We start from the raw sequence: 18,874 nt of genomic DNA, 5'->3' as shown, positions 1-18,874 counted from the left end.
AAGATAGCTAGACAGTTCAAAGAGCACTGGCTGTTCTTGCAGAGGACTTGGGTTCAGTTCCCAGCACCTACATGGTAGCTCACAACCATCTGTAACTTCAGTTCCAGAGGATCTGTTCTCTCTTCGGGCTTCCAAGGGCACTACGAATACGTGGTACACAGGCATACATGCAGGCGAAACAGGAATACACAATAAATAAAAATAAAAATCTGAAGCTGGGTGTGGTGGTGCACACCTTCAATTCCAGCACGGTGGAGGCAGAGGCAAGCAGATGAGTAAGGTCACCACAACCAACTCCTGTTCCTTTGAGCAGTACCCTTTCTCCCTGTGGCATACTACCTTGTGTACTTAGTGTGTCGTGTCATCATTTTAAGACTGAGAGAACTAGCTGGGCAATGGTGGTGCACGCCTTGAATTCCAGCACTCAGGAGGCAGAGGCAGGTGAATTTCTGAGTTCAAGGCCAGTCTGGACTACAGAGTGAGTTCTAGGACAGCCAGCCATACACAGAGAAACCCTGTCTCAAAAACTAAACCAAACAAAACCAACATCAACAAAAAAAGACTGAGAGAACTAAACTCAATTTCTTTCTTTTCTTTTGATGTTAGAGACCACCTCTAAGCGCTGTATACACAGCCTTGATGACCGGCCTTCTGCCCACTTTCTCATGTTCTCTCCTGGCATACACTTCCTATTCCTTCCCTTGTGTTAAATCCAGGCTAGATTCCAGTCAGGAGACTGAAGCAGAAGGATCAAGAATTGGAGGCCTGGGCTGGAGAAATGGCTCAGGGGTTAAGAGCACTGACTGTTTTCCAGAGGTCCTGAGTTCAATTCACATGGTGGCTCACAACTATCTGTAATGGGATCCAATGCCCTCTGCTGGTGTGTCTGAAGACAGCTACAGTGTACTCACATACATAAAATAAATAAATAAATCTTAAAAAAAACAAAAACAAAAACAAAAAAAACTGGGCTACACAAAACCTTCTCTCAAAATGGCCACCTTGATCATGGATTGCAAAGGAATACATGTTTGTACACATGTTCACAACATCAACTTTCTTACCATCACCATTGTCTCCTTTAAACATCTACCTGTTTCCAGGGCAGTCTCACCTCTATGAAAGTATTTACCACAATAGGCTATAATTGTTCCTATTAGCCTAAAGGGTAGGGATCAATTCCAATTTGGAATTCCCAGTACCTACCGCTTGTTTGCTATGTGTACCTGTTAAATGCTGAATGACAGAATGAAGACATTCCTCTGGCTCTTTCAAAGTCTTACACAACCCTAATTGATTTCACTTTCTTCTCTTGGGTCTGTACTTGTTAGCTCTCCACTCCAGTCCCTACTATATGTCATGCTCATTTGGCTTTTGTTCAAACGACCCTCTCAATTTGGATTGACTTCCATCTACAGAGAAGCGCCTGGGATCAAATTCCCCTTCATTCTGGAAGTCACAGTCAACTATCCCATCCCCCAGCTGATTACTCCCTTCAGAGAAATCCCAACAGATTACACATTTTAGCACTAACTCTCTAGCTAACAGTCTTCTCTTTCCCCAATTTATTTTTATTTTTTAAAGACAGGACCTTGATTCTGTGGCCTAGGCAGGCCACATAACTTGCATCCCCCTGCCTCAGCTTTCTTGACTGCTCACATTAGGCATGTGCCAACATACCTAGCTCTCTCTCCTCAACTGCATTACACTTTTTGATGCCCAGAACCATCTTCAGCCTTTTTTTTTTTTTTTTTTTTTTTTGCCCACAAACTTCTTGGTACAATGCACCACAGTAAGACACAGGTGCCTATATGTAAGTGGACTGTAAGAAGAGAAGCAGTGGAATAGGTTTTGGTCCCTTTGCTTTGCACCACTAAGCTGTTTGGTAACTGCACCATCTCACTTAACCTCAATCAAGGTTTGCTCTTCATTTGATAGAGCAGACTTCACAGCTTTGAAAATTCCCGGGAAAGGCCAGTGAGTCAGCTCTGCGGGAAACAGTGCTTGCCACCAACCCTGACAACCCTTCAACCCCTGGCCGACATGGTGGAAGGAGAGCAGACACCCACAAGGCTCCTTCTGACATGTGCCATGCTGTATGCATACACACTCAAAATATATAAATTTTTCAAAGGGCCATATAGACAGCAAAATGAAAAACAAGTTAAAACCCAGTTGGTGGCCTTTAATCCTAGCAAGAAGGCAGGGGCAGAGAATCTTAGCAGGGAGTTAGAGGTCAGTTTCAGGACAGCTAGGCCTGCACAGAGAAAACCTGTCTCAAAAAATGAGAACAAATACCACCTCATAGATAGGAGCATCGGTTTTTCAGTTGATTAGTTCAATGTGCTGATCAAGCCAAGAACACTGAACTGGTCTGTTAACATCAGCTCCAAACTACAGGAGGATCTCTTAGCCACCAGCTATACCTCATCTTCATGAAGAAAGACATATTTGTTGTTTTTTTTTTTTTTTTTTTTTTTTTTNCACTCTGTAGACCAGGCTGGCCTCGAACTCAGAAATCCGCCTGCCTCTGCCTCCCAAGTGCTGGGATTAAAGGCGTGCGCCACCACGCCCAGCTAAGAAAGACATATTTGATGGGAAAGTCTAGTAACCTTCACCCAGACAGTGCTGCACGGTAGAAAAATAGCAGTTGAAGTTATCCATGAAGACCTAAATTATAGCTTGGATATGGTTCCTAGAAAATGTTCTTAGAAGTCTCATGACTGTTGTATTAGAATTACTTTCCCATATCAAGGCAATAATTTAGAGGGTACATTTGCACACGGGAGCATCTGTAAGAAATGTCTTGCAAAGTAGAAGGCGATCAGGGGTTCAAGGTCATCCTTAACTACATATCAAATTCAAGGTCAGGTGGGGTTATCTGACCAGAAATGAAAGAGGGCGGTGGTGTCTGACTACAGAAATAGCTTCTCACAGGTAAAACAAAGAGAAGCTAAGACATAAGCACAGAAACATAGCTTAACTGTTTGCTTGTTCTTTAAGAGATTAACAAAAAAAAAAAAAAAACAAAGGTGGGCATGGCAGTAGCACAGGCAGAGGCAGGCAGATCTCTGAGTCCAAGGCCAGACTGGTCTACACAGGAAGTTCGAGGCCAGCCAGGGCAGGTTATATAGTGGTCCTCTCTCCAAAAAAGCAAACAAAGACAAAATCACTACAGACAGACCTTTACTTGGGGGATGGAAAGGGGGAAAAAAAAGAAGAGCAGAGTGTTTGACCAGAGACCGTAGGCTGTAGGAGCAATGCTGTCACCAATCCAAGGTTAAAAAAAAAAAAAGAGTCCTTTAACCAGGCGGTGGTGGCGCACGCCTTTGATCCCAGTGCTTGGGAGGCAAAGGCAGGCGGATTTCTGAGTTCGAAGCCAGCCTGGTCTACAGAGTGAGTTCCAGGACAGTCAGGGCTACAGAGAAACCTTGTCTCAAAAAAGCCAAAAAAAAAAAAAAAAAAAAAAAAAAAGAAAGAGTCCTTTAGCTTCATTCCCTAACCTCAGGAAACCAGACACTAAGGCTGCTCCTGACATGTGGGTGGCAAGAACATGCCTGAAATTCCCTGCCCACACCACCAAAAGATTATGTTATGTTGAGGCAAGGTTTCGGGACTCTAACGGAGGGACAATATCACTTACAATTGTCTAAGGAGTAACGGCCTCCCACGCCCTCCTCCTCCCCCACCACCTATATTATAACCTAGGCTGTCACCAAACCTCTGTCAATTCTCCTGGCTCCACCCCTCAGTGCAGGCATAACAGACTTGTAGCAGCACCCTGAGAGCAGGGTTTCCTCAGGGCGCCACTGCTGGCCTTGAAGCCATCCTTCTTGGTGCTTTAGTCTCTTCCGTAGCAGGTTTTTCCAGACAGGGTTTCTTTACATAGCTCTGGCTGCCCTGGAATTCACTGTGTAGATCAGGCCGGCCTCAACTCTGAGATCGTGCCACTATACTCTAAACTCTTATCCATTTTAAGTGGCCTACCTGAGCCAAGCATGGTACCACAGGCCAATAACTGTGGCTCTTTGGACGTACGGGCAGGTCAAGGTCAGAATCAAAATGAGAACATGGCTACATGAAACTCTGGCTTAAGGAGGAAAAAAAATAAGTATATTGTCTGGAAGAGAAAACAGCCCTCAATTTTAAATAGTCCCTCTGGTTCGCTAAATGACTCTTTTAGGGATTTTGTATTTGAGCAATTATTTTTACTTGGCTTAAAAATGGAACACCACAAATGTACTATACTGACTGATTTTCCCACATCTACACAGACAAAAACTGTTTGTCTTACACAAAATTGGAAAATAAAGCCAAACCAGGTAAAAAAGGCTTCCAGTAAATGTTACTATGCCACCATTTGTAAACCTGTTTCTAAGAGCACACAAGGCCTATGAGTGAACTAATGAATGGTGGGACACATATACTAGATGGCTGTCATTTCATAGCTATGAGCACTAGCTTCAAACCACTGGTAAACAAGAACCTCTTGTTTTGCATTTTACTATGGCATAAAGGGCCGAACTGTCTATCCATCAGTACTCCATACCACAAAACTGGATGAAATTCAATATTCTGGCTCTAAGACGTAATACGCAAATACTTACCTAGACCAGTGACAGGGTACTCACTAAACTAACAACTATTTTTACAAACCTGTGTCAATTGTGTTGTGTTACTCCTTTCACTAACACTAGTTTCTGGGCACTTGTCTGGCCCTACCTAAAATTGGGATATAAACAAGACTTATAAATAAGACATAAAATTGGGGCATTGCAGTCTCACAATTAGAGCACTTAAAAAAAGAAAAAAAAATTAACAATCTTTAATTATGTGTCCAGGTGACTGGGAGGCCACCAAGTGTCAGATGTCCTAGAGGTGGAATTCCAGGTGTTTGTGGGCCACCCGATTTGTCCACTAGGAACTGAACTGGGGTCCTCTGAAAACAAAGTACAGGGTCTTAACCCACTGAGCCATCTCTTTAACCCCTTGTTTGTTTGTTGTTTCTCTGCCCTGGCTGTCCTAGAATTCTGTAAACCTGGCTGGATTCAAACCCAGAGATCCACCTACTTCTGCCTCCCAATGCTAGGAATAAAGGCACTCACCAACGCTGCTGCACACCATGTTATTTCTTTATAAACTGATGGCTTCCAAGTATCACAGATTTACGAAAAAGTGAAAAGTGGGGCTGGAGAGGTGGCTCAGCAAGTGGGTATGCTGCTCTCACAGAGGACCTAGGTTTGATTCCCACTTCCCACCTCTGGGCTCACAATCACCTGTAACTCTAGTCCCAATGGATCTCTCTTGTGGCCTCCAAGGGCACCAGGTACGCATGTGGGGCACAGCTATAAACGCAGGCAAAACACTTATATGCATAAAAAATATTTTAAAATTTTAAGAGAAAACTGAACTGGCTATGGAGGTATACGCCTGTCAATCCCAGCACTCAAGAGGCTGAGTCGGTAAGATGACCACTTTGAGGCCAGACTGGCCTGAATGTGTACATACTCACACGCTCACACACACACACACACACACACACACAAACTGGGCAGTGTGGAACATGCCTTTAATCCTAGCACTTAGCAGATCAATCTCTGAATTCCAGGCCAACAAATAAACAAAAAACCTAAGTTCTAATTCTGCCCTTAGTATGATGGTTTGTTTTCTCCCCAGCGTCAACCCTTCCCTTCAGTTCTTCTGCCAGCAATCCCTCCTGACTCATCTCTGCACACTTACATCCACCACTTCCTGGACAGCCCTCCTAGACTAAGCCCGTTTCCATCAAATACTTTTCTGAATTTTTTTTTTTAACAGTCCTACTGCATAGCCCTAGCTGTCCTGGAACTCACTACGTAGACCAGGCTCTTCTTAAACTCAGAGATCTGCCTGTCTCTGCCTCTGGAGTACAGGCTGTAAACCACCCCAAAATGCTACCAGCAAATACGCCTTACATTTGTGATCCCTTAGCATCTTGTACCTTGCACTACAGAGCCAAGTACTTGACGTTATTCCTCCCTAGAAGTTGTTTTGCATTTCCTATCATTTCCCTCCGCAGAGATGCAACAGGGACAGCACCTTTCACATTGTCTGTTATACAGCTAGCAGCAATAAATGATACTGGAATGACTGGACTCAAAAGCGGAAACGGAGCTGGTCTTGCAAGCAACTGGCTTTTCATTTACAATACTCCATCACCTTCAACATGCAGGAGTCTTTGGAGATGAGATTTAATTCTGCCTCCGTTACATCGATACACATGAAACAGCACACAGACCACATCTACACTTAAGGTAAAGGCTAATTCACACATATCGTGTGATGGTACCCGGTTCAGGATTCTTATAAAATGCCTACTGGTCTTGCGGCAGCACGCCTGCCAGCGGTAGGAAGCTGGCACCCGGCTCTTGCAAAAGGGGCGAAACTCTAGTTGGCAGTAAAATGCTCAAACACGTGAGCCTCCACTGTTAAACAAGGCTCATTAACCACACAAACTTGCTGTATCAGCTTCTCTGCCTTCCACGAAGTGCTGTGATCTTCTCTGGTTATTGTTGAGAGCCAATGATGGGTTAAATTCCCATAAATTAACCGGTGCTTTGGTGGTTTGCCCAAGCAAACTGCTGGCATCGGTGTGGATGGATTTAATAGACCGGCCCGCCCGGGGAGCCCGAGGTGACTAAAGAAAGCGCCCCACCAACGCTTCCCAGCAGGGAAAAAAAAGGAGACTACAGAACTCGAGCCGATCGCTCTCCCGGTAGTTAGTGCTTAGTGTCAGCTTATCGTGCAAGCGGGGTGAGCTTCGCACGCGGCTGCTGCTCCCCCACCCCACCCCACCCCCCTAAATCTCAGCTGAGTCTCGCTAAGGGGCGGCAAAGTAACACTTCGGTGGCTGCCCAACTTTCTTCTCCCTGGACGCCTCAGTTTTTCCACGCTCTGGAGCCCCAGAAGAGGAGGTCCGGTGGCCGAGGCGGAGGGAACCGGCTCGCCCCGCACAGGCGTCAGGGTGGGCAGAAACAAAGTGCGCGCCGGCGAGCCCAGGCCGCCACCCCGCCGCCTCCCGCTCGGCCCCGGCTCACCCTCCAGCAGCACCTCCTTGCCCGCGCGCTTCAGCGCCTGCACGGCCTGGTCGTGGGTGGCCTGGCGCAGGTCGGTGCCGTTCACCGACAGGATGGCGTCGCCCAGCCGCAGCGCCCGGCTCTGGTCGGCCGCCAGCCCCGGGAAGATCTTGGAGATGAGGATCGGCATCCGGTTCTCGCGGCCGCCCTTGATGCTGATGCCCAGGCCGCCCGCCTCTTGCTTCACCACTCGCACTCGGCGCACGGGCGGCGAGGCGCTCGCTTCCCCCGCGGGACCGCGGGGCGGTGCGGGAGGGCTGGGCGGCCCCAGGCCGCGGTTCGGGCTCCCGGGCAGCGAGTCGCCGCCACCGCCGCCGTTCGGAAGACCATTGAAGGCGGCCGCCGGCGGCTCAGGCTCGATCGCGGCGGCGTCGCCCGTCAGGCTCAGGCTCTCGCCGCTGAGTTCGGCCACCACCCGCACCCAGCGCTCCCTCAGAAGCAGCTCCACCAGCCCCGCTTTGGTGGCCCGCGTCCACACCGCCATGGCCGTGCTCCCGTAGCCGCCGCCGTCGCTGCAGCTCCCCCGATTCCAGTCAGGCAGCCTCGGCGCTTCCCCCTTCCCGCCCGAGGGGGGCGGACCCCTCCCCTCCCCCCGGCGATTCATTATTCATGAGGACCACGCCCACTTTCCGGAGGGGCGGGGGGGGAGGCCGGCGAGGCCGCTTCCGGGAGGCGAGGTTGTCCTGGTTCACGCAAAGCTCTTCGGAGGTGGGCAGCACCTCTTGCAGCGAGGCTCCCGGCCGTCCTAAGCTTTGGTTCCCCGTGACCTCCTCGAACTCCTGACCTCTTCTACGAGAGCTGCCCGGGCACGAAGAGCAAAGTCAGATTGGAGAGGCACTTTGCGATCCTGCAGGGCCGGGTGGCGCGTTCATTCTTGCATTGGTTGGTTCATTGCAAAAAAAAAAAAAAAAAGCCCTGAGCGCTCAGAGGTGTGTGCTGTGTGCTGAGGCTCCTTTTAAGGCCCTAGAGACACGCTGAATAAAATGCACCACAGCCAAGAGAGCTTGTGGTCTAATGGGAAAGAAAAACAGAGGCAACCAGCTAGGTGTGATTCTCTGCGGTTAAAATACTGTGCAGACGTCCCTAAGAACAGGATAAAACAACATTTGGTTAGTCTAGGTGGGAGCACAAGCAGGGGACACAGCAAAAGTGACATGGGATCAAAGGTGGGGATCCAAGGCTTTGTCACTGCTTTTAAAAAAATCACCTGTCTGCTGGTCTGTAATTAGAGGGGACCTGGCTTCTTAAGCACTGGGAAGCCACGGTGCGCGCAGGGTCAGAGACATTTGCAGCATGCTGGTTGTTTTACAGATCCCCACAGACCAACTGGTATACAGTTAACGAAGATTGCACGAGATTAGCCACAAGATTATGAGGCTAAATTCCACAGTCTGCCATCTGCAGCCCCAGAAAAAAAGGCTCTGGATTCAAGTCCAAAGACCCGAGGGAGGGCTAGGTAGAACTCTGAAGCTATCAGAAGACCAGAGGCCTGAGGGGCAGAAGGGGGGGATCCGAGTGGAAAGCTACTATGTAAAAGCTGGCCCAGTCCATGGAAAACCAGGAGCACTGAAGTGTGGCAGGAGAGCGATGTCCCAGTTTTCATAGAGTATACCGTCTTACTGTTCGCTGGCAGTCCTCACCTGATTAGACGGTGCGGGTTCCCACTGGCGAGGACAATCTTCACTCAGGTCACCATGGAAAAAATTTCTTCCGGAAACAGACACACCCAGAACGATTTTACATCTGTCTATCGAGGCGTCTTTTAGCCCAGTCAAGTGAACACACACAAAAAAATTAACCATCTGTGACTGATTCCTTAGGAAGTTGCCAGAATGCCAATGTGAACAAGACATAGGGTTAGTGGAATTGGGTAGTGGGTGTGAAACCAAATCCTGAAGGGTTCCGTCTTGATTTTGTAAGTTGCCGCTCTTAGTCTGGATTCCATCTTTTTTTTTTTTTTGGAGCATATGTAGACGAACATGCTAGAAACTGTATTAAGATTTGTTAGCTAAAGAGTCAGTGATTTTGCTAATTTCAGAGCCAATAACAAGACTGTATGTAATGACCATAGGGGGGAAAATGTCTTTTAGATATGTAAAAAATAGCTTAGTCAGGATTCCCCACTATACCCAAGGCTGCACCTGATAACCAGAACTCAATGACGTCACTTAAGATAACCAGACAGTCCAAGACCTGACGCCCACTGGACAAGCAGACAGTACTCTGTTCTTCTCATCTGGAGAGATGCCACTTTGACCTGCCCTGCAGCTGGAGAGTCCCCTCCACCCACTCCCCCAGGATCCGGAGACTTCTGCTAGACACTGGACCTGACCTTCAGCTAAGCTATGTAGCACAGAGGGGCAGCCTTGGGGAGATAGGGCTTAGGGATTTAGAGTGAACATTGTGTGAGGGCCCTCAGCATGATAAAATAGAGCGTCTGTTATCCTAACTAGTGTGTCTACCTGCTTGCCCTGCTTGACACTACACTGTTTCTGCCAGCTCCCTAGGGTAGAAGAAGTGAGGTAGAGGAACAAATAGGAAAGACTAACTTAAAGACTCTGACCTAACATCCACAATTAAAAAAAAAAAAAAAAAAAAAAAAAAAGACAAATTTTGTTCTCCAGCCTCGTGGTTTACTGTTGCCTACGATCCACCTCATACTTTAAAACAAAACAATGAGGGTCTTTCTTGCCCAGGAATTGTGGCTCAGACCTGAAATCTCAGTCCTCAGATTACTCGGATGCTAAAACAGTTCAACCCCGTCAAAAGTCTTGGGGCGGCGGTGGCACACGCCTTTAATCCCAGCACTTGGGAGGCAGAGGCAGGCGGATTTCTTTCTTTCTTTCTTTCTTTCTTTCTTTCTTTCTTTCTTTCTTTCTTTCTTTCTTTCTTTCTTTCTCCTTCTTCTCCTTCTTCTTCTTCTTCTTCTTCTTCTTCTTCTTCTTCTTCTTCTTCTTCTTCTTCTTCTTCTTCTTCTTCTTCTTCTTCNTGGCCTCGAACTCAGAAATCCGCCTGCCTCTGCCTCCCGAGTGCTGGGATTAAAGGCGTGTGCCACCACGCCCGGTGGCAGGCGATTTTCTGAGTTCGACGCCAGCCTGGCCTACAAAATGAGTTCCAGGACAACCAGGGCTACACAGAGAAACCCTGTCTTGAAAAACCACCCAAAAAAAACCAACCAACCAAACAAACAAAAAACCCCCACAAGGCTGAGAAGGTAAGTTCTCAGCAAAATCATTAGGACCATGCTTTTCTCCAGCCTCAAAATAAAATTCCTATGCTTTTCATTTGGGCAGAGACTGGGAACAAAGAGAGGGAGTGTGCATCACTTCCTGTAAAGGGGGAAGTTCAAAGGATTGCTCAGGAAACACACGGGTAAGAGGCTACCCAGTAGCCAAGCACCGCTCTGCTCCATCAGAGTGCATTCACGAGCAGGCAGAAACTTCGTTTAAACAGGTTAAGCATTCCAAACCTGAGTGAATGAAGAATTCAAAGTGAGAAACGTATCTTCTCGGCAGGAGAAAGAGATCCCATTACAACAGATCTTTGCGAAGAGTGGGTTATGGGTTTTCCCAAGCTGCAAACGTCAGCGCGAGCTCAGCCCCCTAGCCGCCTAATCAGCTGCAGTAAAGCTGCCCTGTTGTTCCCACAGGTCCCAATGTGCCCGCGTGCACCTGCAGTCACAGGCATTTCTGGCTGGACTCCAGCCGAGCCAGAGCCCCCCCAGGAGGCCTGAGTTATGTGAAATTTCTGCTTGTTAGAGAGCATTTGGCAGCTGAGTCCTCGGAGTCTGAGCACTCAAGTCTTAACTAATGTGAACACTTGTGCTAGTGTGATTATCAGGGGGTCGGGCAATGGAGGAAAGTGCTGGGAATTTGTTCCAAGGGTATGAAGGACTTTTCTGTCAATAGAGTTGGAGGAAGTCACAAATTTAATGGTAAGGACACTTATGTAAGATAGCAAGTTACATAACAAAATATTTAAAATATTTAAACCCACAGGGAAGGTAATAAGAGTATTTCTCAGGAGTATTTCTTTAAAAAAAAACAAAAACAAAAAACATTATTTTGAAGCAAGTGTCTTTGGCCTAGACATCACTACGTAGGCCTGGTTGGCACTGGAGCCTCAAACCTTTTGCTACGTGTGTGTGTGTGTGTGTGTGTGTGTGTGTGTGCGCGCACACACACACACACACACACACACACGCAAGCGAGCTCAGAAGCCATAGCAGCATACAGACAGAGGTGGAGAACACTCTCAAGTGTCAGTCCCTCTTCCCACTGTGTTTTGGGACAGGTTCCTTGGATGCTGCATACCCCAGGCTAGCTGGTCCAGGAACTTGTTTCTACCTCTCATCTTGCTGTCGGAGCAAGGTTAATTTTGTTCAGCTTCATTTCGGTTCTAGAGATTTGAACTTAGGTTCTCACAGATATGCAGCAAGAGCTTTAACTACTAGACCATCTCCCCAACCCTGAGTCCCCCCCAACCCCCACTTTCCCAAGACAATATAAACCAGGCTAGCTCTAAATTTGCTGCCTAGCCAAGAATGACCTTAAATTGATCTTCCTGCTTCCAAGGTTAAAAAGCCCACCTTCATGGCTGCATGTCCACATTCAGTCACTACTTTAAAGTTCAGATACTCTCCCCTAGCCAGCATCCTCCAGTGATGCCTCACACCATACAGAACACCTCAGGTACCTCAAACTCCCCAGCAAGACCTCATCCCAGCTCTCTGTGACTCCCTAAGTCTTTGGGACTTTTCCTTTGAATGATATAATTCTATGCCTCGGCTAAATGCCCAATTAAGTTATATATTCCAGGAAGGCAAAGACCACCGATGGATTATTTTTTGCTCCCCACTGCTTGAAAACTACTGCCTCTCACAGAGAGGAAACTCATTAAGCTTGTGACTGATTGGCAGCGGTGCTTCCGGTGCCAGCGTCTTCTCAAATAATCCCTATGAGAGTTATTGGTTCCTCGCGGAGCAAAAATTACCATCTTGGAAATTTCAAGTAGTTGGTGAAGTTTACTTACCGTGCATAATGAAATCTGACATAGGGTACACATCTGTCTCCATGGGTTCCCAAGGACTGGGAGACAAGCTTAGAGACTTCTTCTAGCAAGCATATTATTTTATCTACCTCTAAAAGAGGGACCGGCTGAGGTAATTCCTGTCACCAGTCAATAGCTCCTCTCCTGGGTTATCAACCGCTGTCTCACTATTCCTCAGAACAGTCAGGGTTCATTACTACTTCAAAAGGTGGGGGTGGCTGTAGCTCCTTGTGAGGAATTCATTTTGTGACTTCATCCTAAAATTCCAAGTCGGGCCTGATTCTTTGCACCTTCGAAACTTAATAGGTGGGGCTGAAGAGATGGCTCAGGGGTTAAGAGCACTGACTGCTCTTCCAGAGGTTCTGAGTTCAATTCCCAGTTCACAACCATCTTTAATGGGACCTGATGCCCTCTTCTGGTGTGTCTGAAGACAGCTACAGTGTACTCAAAATCTTTTAAAAAGATTTTATTAAAAAAAAAAAAAAAACTTAATAGGGTGTGTAAAATAGAGCTTGATAGTTAAGAACTAGGCCAGCCTGGTCTACAGCGTGAGTTCCAGGACAGCCTGGACTACAGAGTGAGTTCCAGGACAGCCTAGGCTACACAGAGAAACCCTGCCTCAAAAAAACAAAAAGAAAAGAAAAAGAAAGAAAGAAAGAAAGAAAGAAAGAAAGAAAGAAAGAAAGAAAGAAAGAAAGAAAAAAGAATCCAATAGTTAAGAACTCGAGGTTCAAATGACTGTTTGGACCAGTGTAGTGACATATTCAGTGATGTATTCCTCTAATCCCACACAGCCCCAGAGAAGCAAAGATGGGCAGATCTCCATGAGTTCAAGGCCAGTTTAGTTTTTGAGTTCCAGGCTGGCCAGGACTACATGGTGAAACTCAGTTTCAAAAACAAAAATCAAAGCTCAATGTGGTCACCTACTAACTCTATCATGGTCAAAAGGGGTTGGGGTCAGAAGCCTTAGTGTCTCTTTCAAACAAAACAAAGCAAAGCAGGATAGTTTCTGCCTTTTTTTTTTTTTTTTTTTTTTGGTTTTTCGAGACAGGGTTTCTCTGTATAGCCCTGGCTGTCCTGGAACTCACTTTGTAGACCTAGTTTCTGCCTTTAAGGGTGCTGTGATGCTTGGATGGTGTAAATGGGAAGCACAGAGCAGCATTAAAAAGCACCATGGCGGGGCTGGTGAGATGGCTCAGTGGGTAGGAGCACCCGACTGCTCTTCCGAAGGTCCAGAGTTCAAATCCCAGCAACCACATGGTGGCTCACAACCACCTGTAACAAGATCTGACGCCCTCTTCTGGAGTGTCTGAAGACAGCTACAGTGTACTTACATATAATAAATAAGTAAATCTTTAAAAAAAAAAAAAAAGCACCATGGTTGGGCACACCTTTGATCCCAGCACTCAGGAGACAAAGGCAAGTAGATCTCTGGGAGTTTGAAACCAGCCTAGTCTACAGAGGGAGTTCCAGGACAGCCAAGACTACACAAACAGAAACCCTGTCTCAAAAGCAAGCAAACGAACCAGAAAAGCAGCAGCTGTTGTTATTATTACCTGTTGGCCTCCAGCAGGGGCAAGAAATAAAATCCGGTGGTTGAAACCCTCCAGCTAAGTAAGAGTCTCCACTTCTTTAGCAATGAGTCTGCCACAACACTGTTTGATTGTAGGCATAAAGGACAAATGGCTAAATTAATTTTGGTGACTAGCAGATCTGGTCTAAAGCTACACGTTGGTTGGAAGGAAACAGTCGCTGCCAAGAGCCGTCAAAGAAAAGAATTAGTGGATCTGGGGTTGCTTCCAAGGCTTGAGTGTTGTGTAACTTCATCAGGAAGGAGGCCCCCAGGCTAAATCTCAGCTTTTGAGCAAGCCTGAAGGTCACTTCCCTGATTCCAGAGGAACAAAGGCGGTACAAAAGCAACCCAGAGGCCAAGGGAGAAAGGAGCTTGTAAAATCACCAGCCTGACATCCACTGTAATTCTCCCTCAGAAGACAGTGCGGCCAGTTGTCCCTTTTATGGTAGTTTTACTTTGCCATTTGCTAGAAATAGTTTACAATATAGTTCTTCTCCAATGCAAACTAAGCAAAGATATGCTTAAGCTGATGTGGGCACATTTTTTAAAAAAATTCATCCCAGCAAGATAAATCACTACCCATCTGAAACCCACAAAACCGGATTAACTATCTCCTGTATTAGGGCTACGAAACCCCACATCTGCTAACCACACTCCTAATGGGAAGCAGCTGGGGACAGTTTTGTCACTGTGTGACTTTCCTTATAGGAAAATATTAGCAAGGACACGCTAAGCAGTTCAGTTTTGTTGAATCCACTTAGTTATGGAAAATCACCAGTGCTTTTTATTGACAATTATGGAAATTACATAATTTGCCATGAAATTCAAATCACATTTAAAAATAAACCAACGTCCACTTTCCTCTTATCAGCTCTAACAGTTTTAGCACCTCACCACTCTGTGGCCTGAAGGTTCACCCAGCTTCCACTTTTCTCCAGGAGCCGCTGAATCAATGCTTTATCTCACCTCCTGAGCTATCTCGATGGCCTGTTTTTGTTATTGTTGTTTTTTTGTAAAAAAACAACAAACACAGGCCCCCAAACAAAAACCAGGATAGTAACACAAGCCTTGCATCTTAGCACCTAGGAGGCAGGTGACTCTCAGTGACTTTGAGGCTAGACTGGTTTACATAGTGAGTTCCTGTCTCAAAACAACAAAACAACAACAACAAAAATCCAACAAAACAAGAACACCAGAATCCAGCTATAAACCTACGTAGCCACTCCTGGCCTTGAACTTGCTTCTGTTTTTTTTAGATGCTAAGATCACATGTGTGAGCCATGGCCTGCATATTTTTTCATTTTTATTTTTATTTTTTTTTACAATTTCAAATTTTTCTTTCTTTCTTTGGGATGTGTATCCAAGGTACGAGGACACCCCTGAGAGCTGGTTCTCCTTCCACCATGTGTGTCTTAGGGATTGCATTCATCATCAGGCTTGTCAAACAGTCTCTTTACCCACTGAACCATCTCGCCAACCCTTTAAAGCAGGGTTCTTAATAGTAACAACTGGCCTTGAATTTGCCAGAACGTAGATTATGGCCTTGAACTTGTCTTAACCTTCCAGTGCTAGGGTTACAAGCACAGGAATGTGCCACGCCACCTAGTGGTGCCTATGGGGTTTCTATCAGTGTTGTTGGGGATGCAAGTTGGTATCATGTGTTAGAGGAATGGTTCCCCAGCTAGTGGTGCTGAATGGAAGCAACAGGGATCATGAGAGTGGCAAGTTCAAGCGCTGTGATGAAGTAGGTCACAGGGCCATACCTAAGACAGACTTGCCTTTCTCCCTCTGTCTCCTTCTTGGTCACCATGAGGTGAGCATCTTTGTTCCCACACTTGTTCTTGCCAGCATGATGTTCTGCCTCACCACAGGCCCACAGCAATGGAGGCAGGGGACTGAGGACTGACACCATGGGCCACAATACATCTTTCCTCCTTTGTTTTTCCAAGGTATTTGTCAAGGCAGATAGAATGACGTAGTGGAAAATCAGGTTAAAACAAGATCACGGGGCTAGAGAGGGTTAAGAGCATTGGCTGCTTGTATAAAAGACTTAGGTTCAATTCTCAGCACCCGCACAGTGGCTCAGAGCTGTCAGTGACTCTGTGACAAGGAAATTCAACCTGCTTGTCCGGCCTCCATGGGCACTCGCAGGAAGGTGCTGATGCATGCAGGCAAGGGACTCACACATATAAAATAAATCTAAAATGTATTAGATTTTAGGGTGCTCCTCCGCACAGGGTTCCTGTGGAGTCCTGACTAACCTAGAACTCACTATGTAGACCAGGCTGGCCTCGAACTTCGAGACTAACTAGCCTCTGGTTCTCAAGTGCTTTTTTTTTTTTTTTTNGGTTTTTCGAGACAGGGTTTCTCTGTATAGCCCTGGCTGTCCTGGAACTCACTCTGTAGACCAGGCTGGCCTCGAACTCAGAAATCCGCCTGCCTCTGCCTCCCAAGTGCTGGGATTAAAGTCATGTGCCACCACCCCCTGGTCCCAAGTTCTTTTTAAGTATGTTAAAAACAAAACAAAAACAAACAGGGAGCAGTGGTGGCACATACTTTTAACCCCAGAACTCAGGAGGTAGGAAAAATGAAACAAAACAAAACCAAGACCAAAAAACCAAAACAGACTCATGGACCTCTTTGGGGGTCCTCGGCATGATGTGTAGGAAGAAATTGAAAAAAGAAATTCCCAGCACTCAACAGCAGAAGCAAGAAGATATTTATGAATTCGAGGCTAGCCTGGTCTACAGATTAAGTTCCAGGATAGCCTTGTGCTTCCCCCCCCCAAAAAAAATACAAGTCCACTCGAGGTTGGATTTTTTTTTTGGGGGGGGGGCTTGCCAGGGATTGAACCAGGGCTTTTTGCATATCAAACAGGTACTCCATCACTGAACCTCATGCCCAGCCCTTGAACAAAAGTTTTTTTGTTGTTGTTTTGTTTTGGAGACAGGGTCTATGTGGCCAAAACTCAGTATGTAGAAGAAGCTGGCCTTGAACTCCTGATGTTCCCGTTTTTTGCCTTTCACGTACACCACCATGCCCACCTGAACAGTCTTGATGCTAAAAAGTAGGTTCCCCAAAACCTTTTCTAACTTCCACTATTCCAAGGTCTTATTCTTAGTCTAAGTTTTGTTATTTCCATGGCAAAGAGATTGGATTGCCTGCCAGCATACGGGAGAAATGAGTTTATTAAGTCATTTGAGTAGTGTTGGCAAAAAAAAAAAAAAAAAAAAAAAAAAACAAAAAAACACCACATCTAGGCCAGTATCTGGTCCAAACTTCTCTGCAGCACTCAAGCAAAAGCAGCAAGCTGGAGTCGATGCCAAGGGGGAACGGCTCCAGCAGCTCCGCTACACAAATACCCATAATGTGGGAAATATGCACCGAAATGTTATTTAACGCTGGTTTATCTTCCCTTCCCCTGGTTTCTCTGACTTGTCCCAATCCGTTTGGGCTTCTTTTGTTTGTATCCAGTTTTCTACTTAGGAAGTTTCAAGGCCTAAAGCCCTTCTTCCTTCCCATACCATTTATGGAAGTTCAAGTCACTGGCTGGAAACCTTGCAAAGGAATGCTCGCTACTTTCAGAAGCATTAAATCCACTCTGAGTTGTCACCGTCAGAAGCAGATCCTTCGAAATCTAAGAGGTCATGGGCAGGTGGGCTGGGGGCGAAGTTCTGTGGCATGGCACTTATTTCATATTCCAAGCTGCCCGAGGTTCCATCCCCAGCACTACAAGAAAAGTTAAGCAAATTGGGCCATAAACTAGCCCCCAGTTAACAAGGACTCCTTGAATTTACAGCTGGACAGCCAGTGAGAACCAAGTGAAGTCAGTCTTTGTGGCATCTTAAGACTCGACATTCTGTTCCCATCCAAAGGTCATACTCGAACTTTGGTTTGTTCTGTTTGAGACCAAGTTTCTCTGTGTAGCCCTGGCTGTCCTGGAACTCGCTATACACACCAGGCTGGTCTCAAAAATCAAGAGATCTGCCTGCCTCTGCCTCCCAAGTGCATTAGCACACCAGGCTTTGGACTTTGGCTCACACAATTTGGTGGGCAGGCATCGTCTCACTACATAGCCCTGGCTGGTCTGGAACTTCTATGTATCTCTTTTGTTTTATGAGACAAGAGCTCACACTACAGTCAGGGTTAGCCTTGAACTTAATACCCTTCCAAGTGCCAGGATTCATAGAACTCAAAATATGAACTCAAAAACACGTTTCGGCAGACCAGGATTAGTTGCTAAAGGCCAACAGCCCAGTCTAACATAGACAAGACGAAGCTCCCTCCCACCCTTCTTTTAACAGGATGCTCATTCAAGAAAGTTAAATCCATGAAGGTTTAGCAAAATAACCTATGAAGTTGCAGCTGTGCTTAAACTAGTCCTGTCACCTTTAAACCTAAACAGGCGGAGCAGAAATTGGCCATTATTGTAAACCTCCTTGCATCAACTGTAAATGCTCTCTTGTAACCTCTGTTAAATTGTTCCCCACAGATCTGCCTAAAATTCTCACTTTTTCTTTCCAGACCAGATTCATTGTAGCAAAATGTTTTCCCAGTGATGCTGTCAGAACCCACACCCTCAGCTCTCCATCCCGAGCCACACAAAACACATCCTGGGTTTCCGCAGCACGCAACAGAACACAACCACTGAGGATGGAGCACTTCCTTTTGATGTTACAGTGAAATTCTTCCTTGAACTATAAAGTGGATTATGGCTGTTAGTAGCATTCTCCAAGGTGACACTGCCCTTAGGTTGCAGGCTAGTAGGGACACCCCAGCACAGACAGGAGAACACAGAGCCTGGACTATTTGTTTTTCCCGAGGCTATAGAGCAAGAACAGATGAGACCCAAGAACAGCAGTACTAGCCCATAGCTAGTTCAGAGCATCACTGCAGCTGCATATACCCACAAGTCTGGTTCCCCTTTACTGTGTGCATACACAGAAAGTCAGAGGACAACTTTCCAGAGATGGTTCTCTCCTTCAACGACAGGTTCTAGTGATCAAGAGCAGTTGTAAGGCTTGAGGGTCCAGTGTGTGTCCCCAGAGCCATCCTGATACTGGGATTTCATTTGATCTTCATTCCACTGCACTCAAAGAAAGGAAATCTGTGCTCATTCTTTGGGAAAATAATTTTA

The 18,874-nt window shown here is 46.3% G+C and overlaps 1 protein-coding gene across 2 annotated transcripts in view; it reads right to left on the bottom strand.

Moving 5' to 3' along the window:
• Positions 1 to 7,675, bottom strand: part of Sntb2 (syntrophin beta 2) — an 81,507-nt gene extending 73,832 nt beyond the window's left edge. Inside the window, exon 1 of one of the 2 annotated variants that reach the window (XM_021220173.1) lies at positions 7,077 to 7,675. In XM_021220173.1, the coding sequence (XP_021075832.1) occupies positions 7,077 to 7,599 (523 nt within the window). In that variant the 5' untranslated portion in view covers positions 7,600 to 7,675. The remainder of the gene's footprint in view (positions 1 to 7,076) is intronic. The other variant, XM_021220172.2, reaches the window with a different exon arrangement.
• Positions 7,676 to 18,874: the final 11,199 nt, after the last annotated feature.

This window comes from Mus pahari, chromosome 20 (assembly GCF_900095145.1).
Source record: "Mus pahari chromosome 20, PAHARI_EIJ_v1.1, whole genome shotgun sequence".
NCBI lineage: Eukaryota > Metazoa > Chordata > Mammalia > Rodentia > Muridae > Mus > Mus pahari.
Note: the sequence above shows the minus strand (reverse complement) of the source record. Positions and strands in the feature narration are given on the sequence as shown.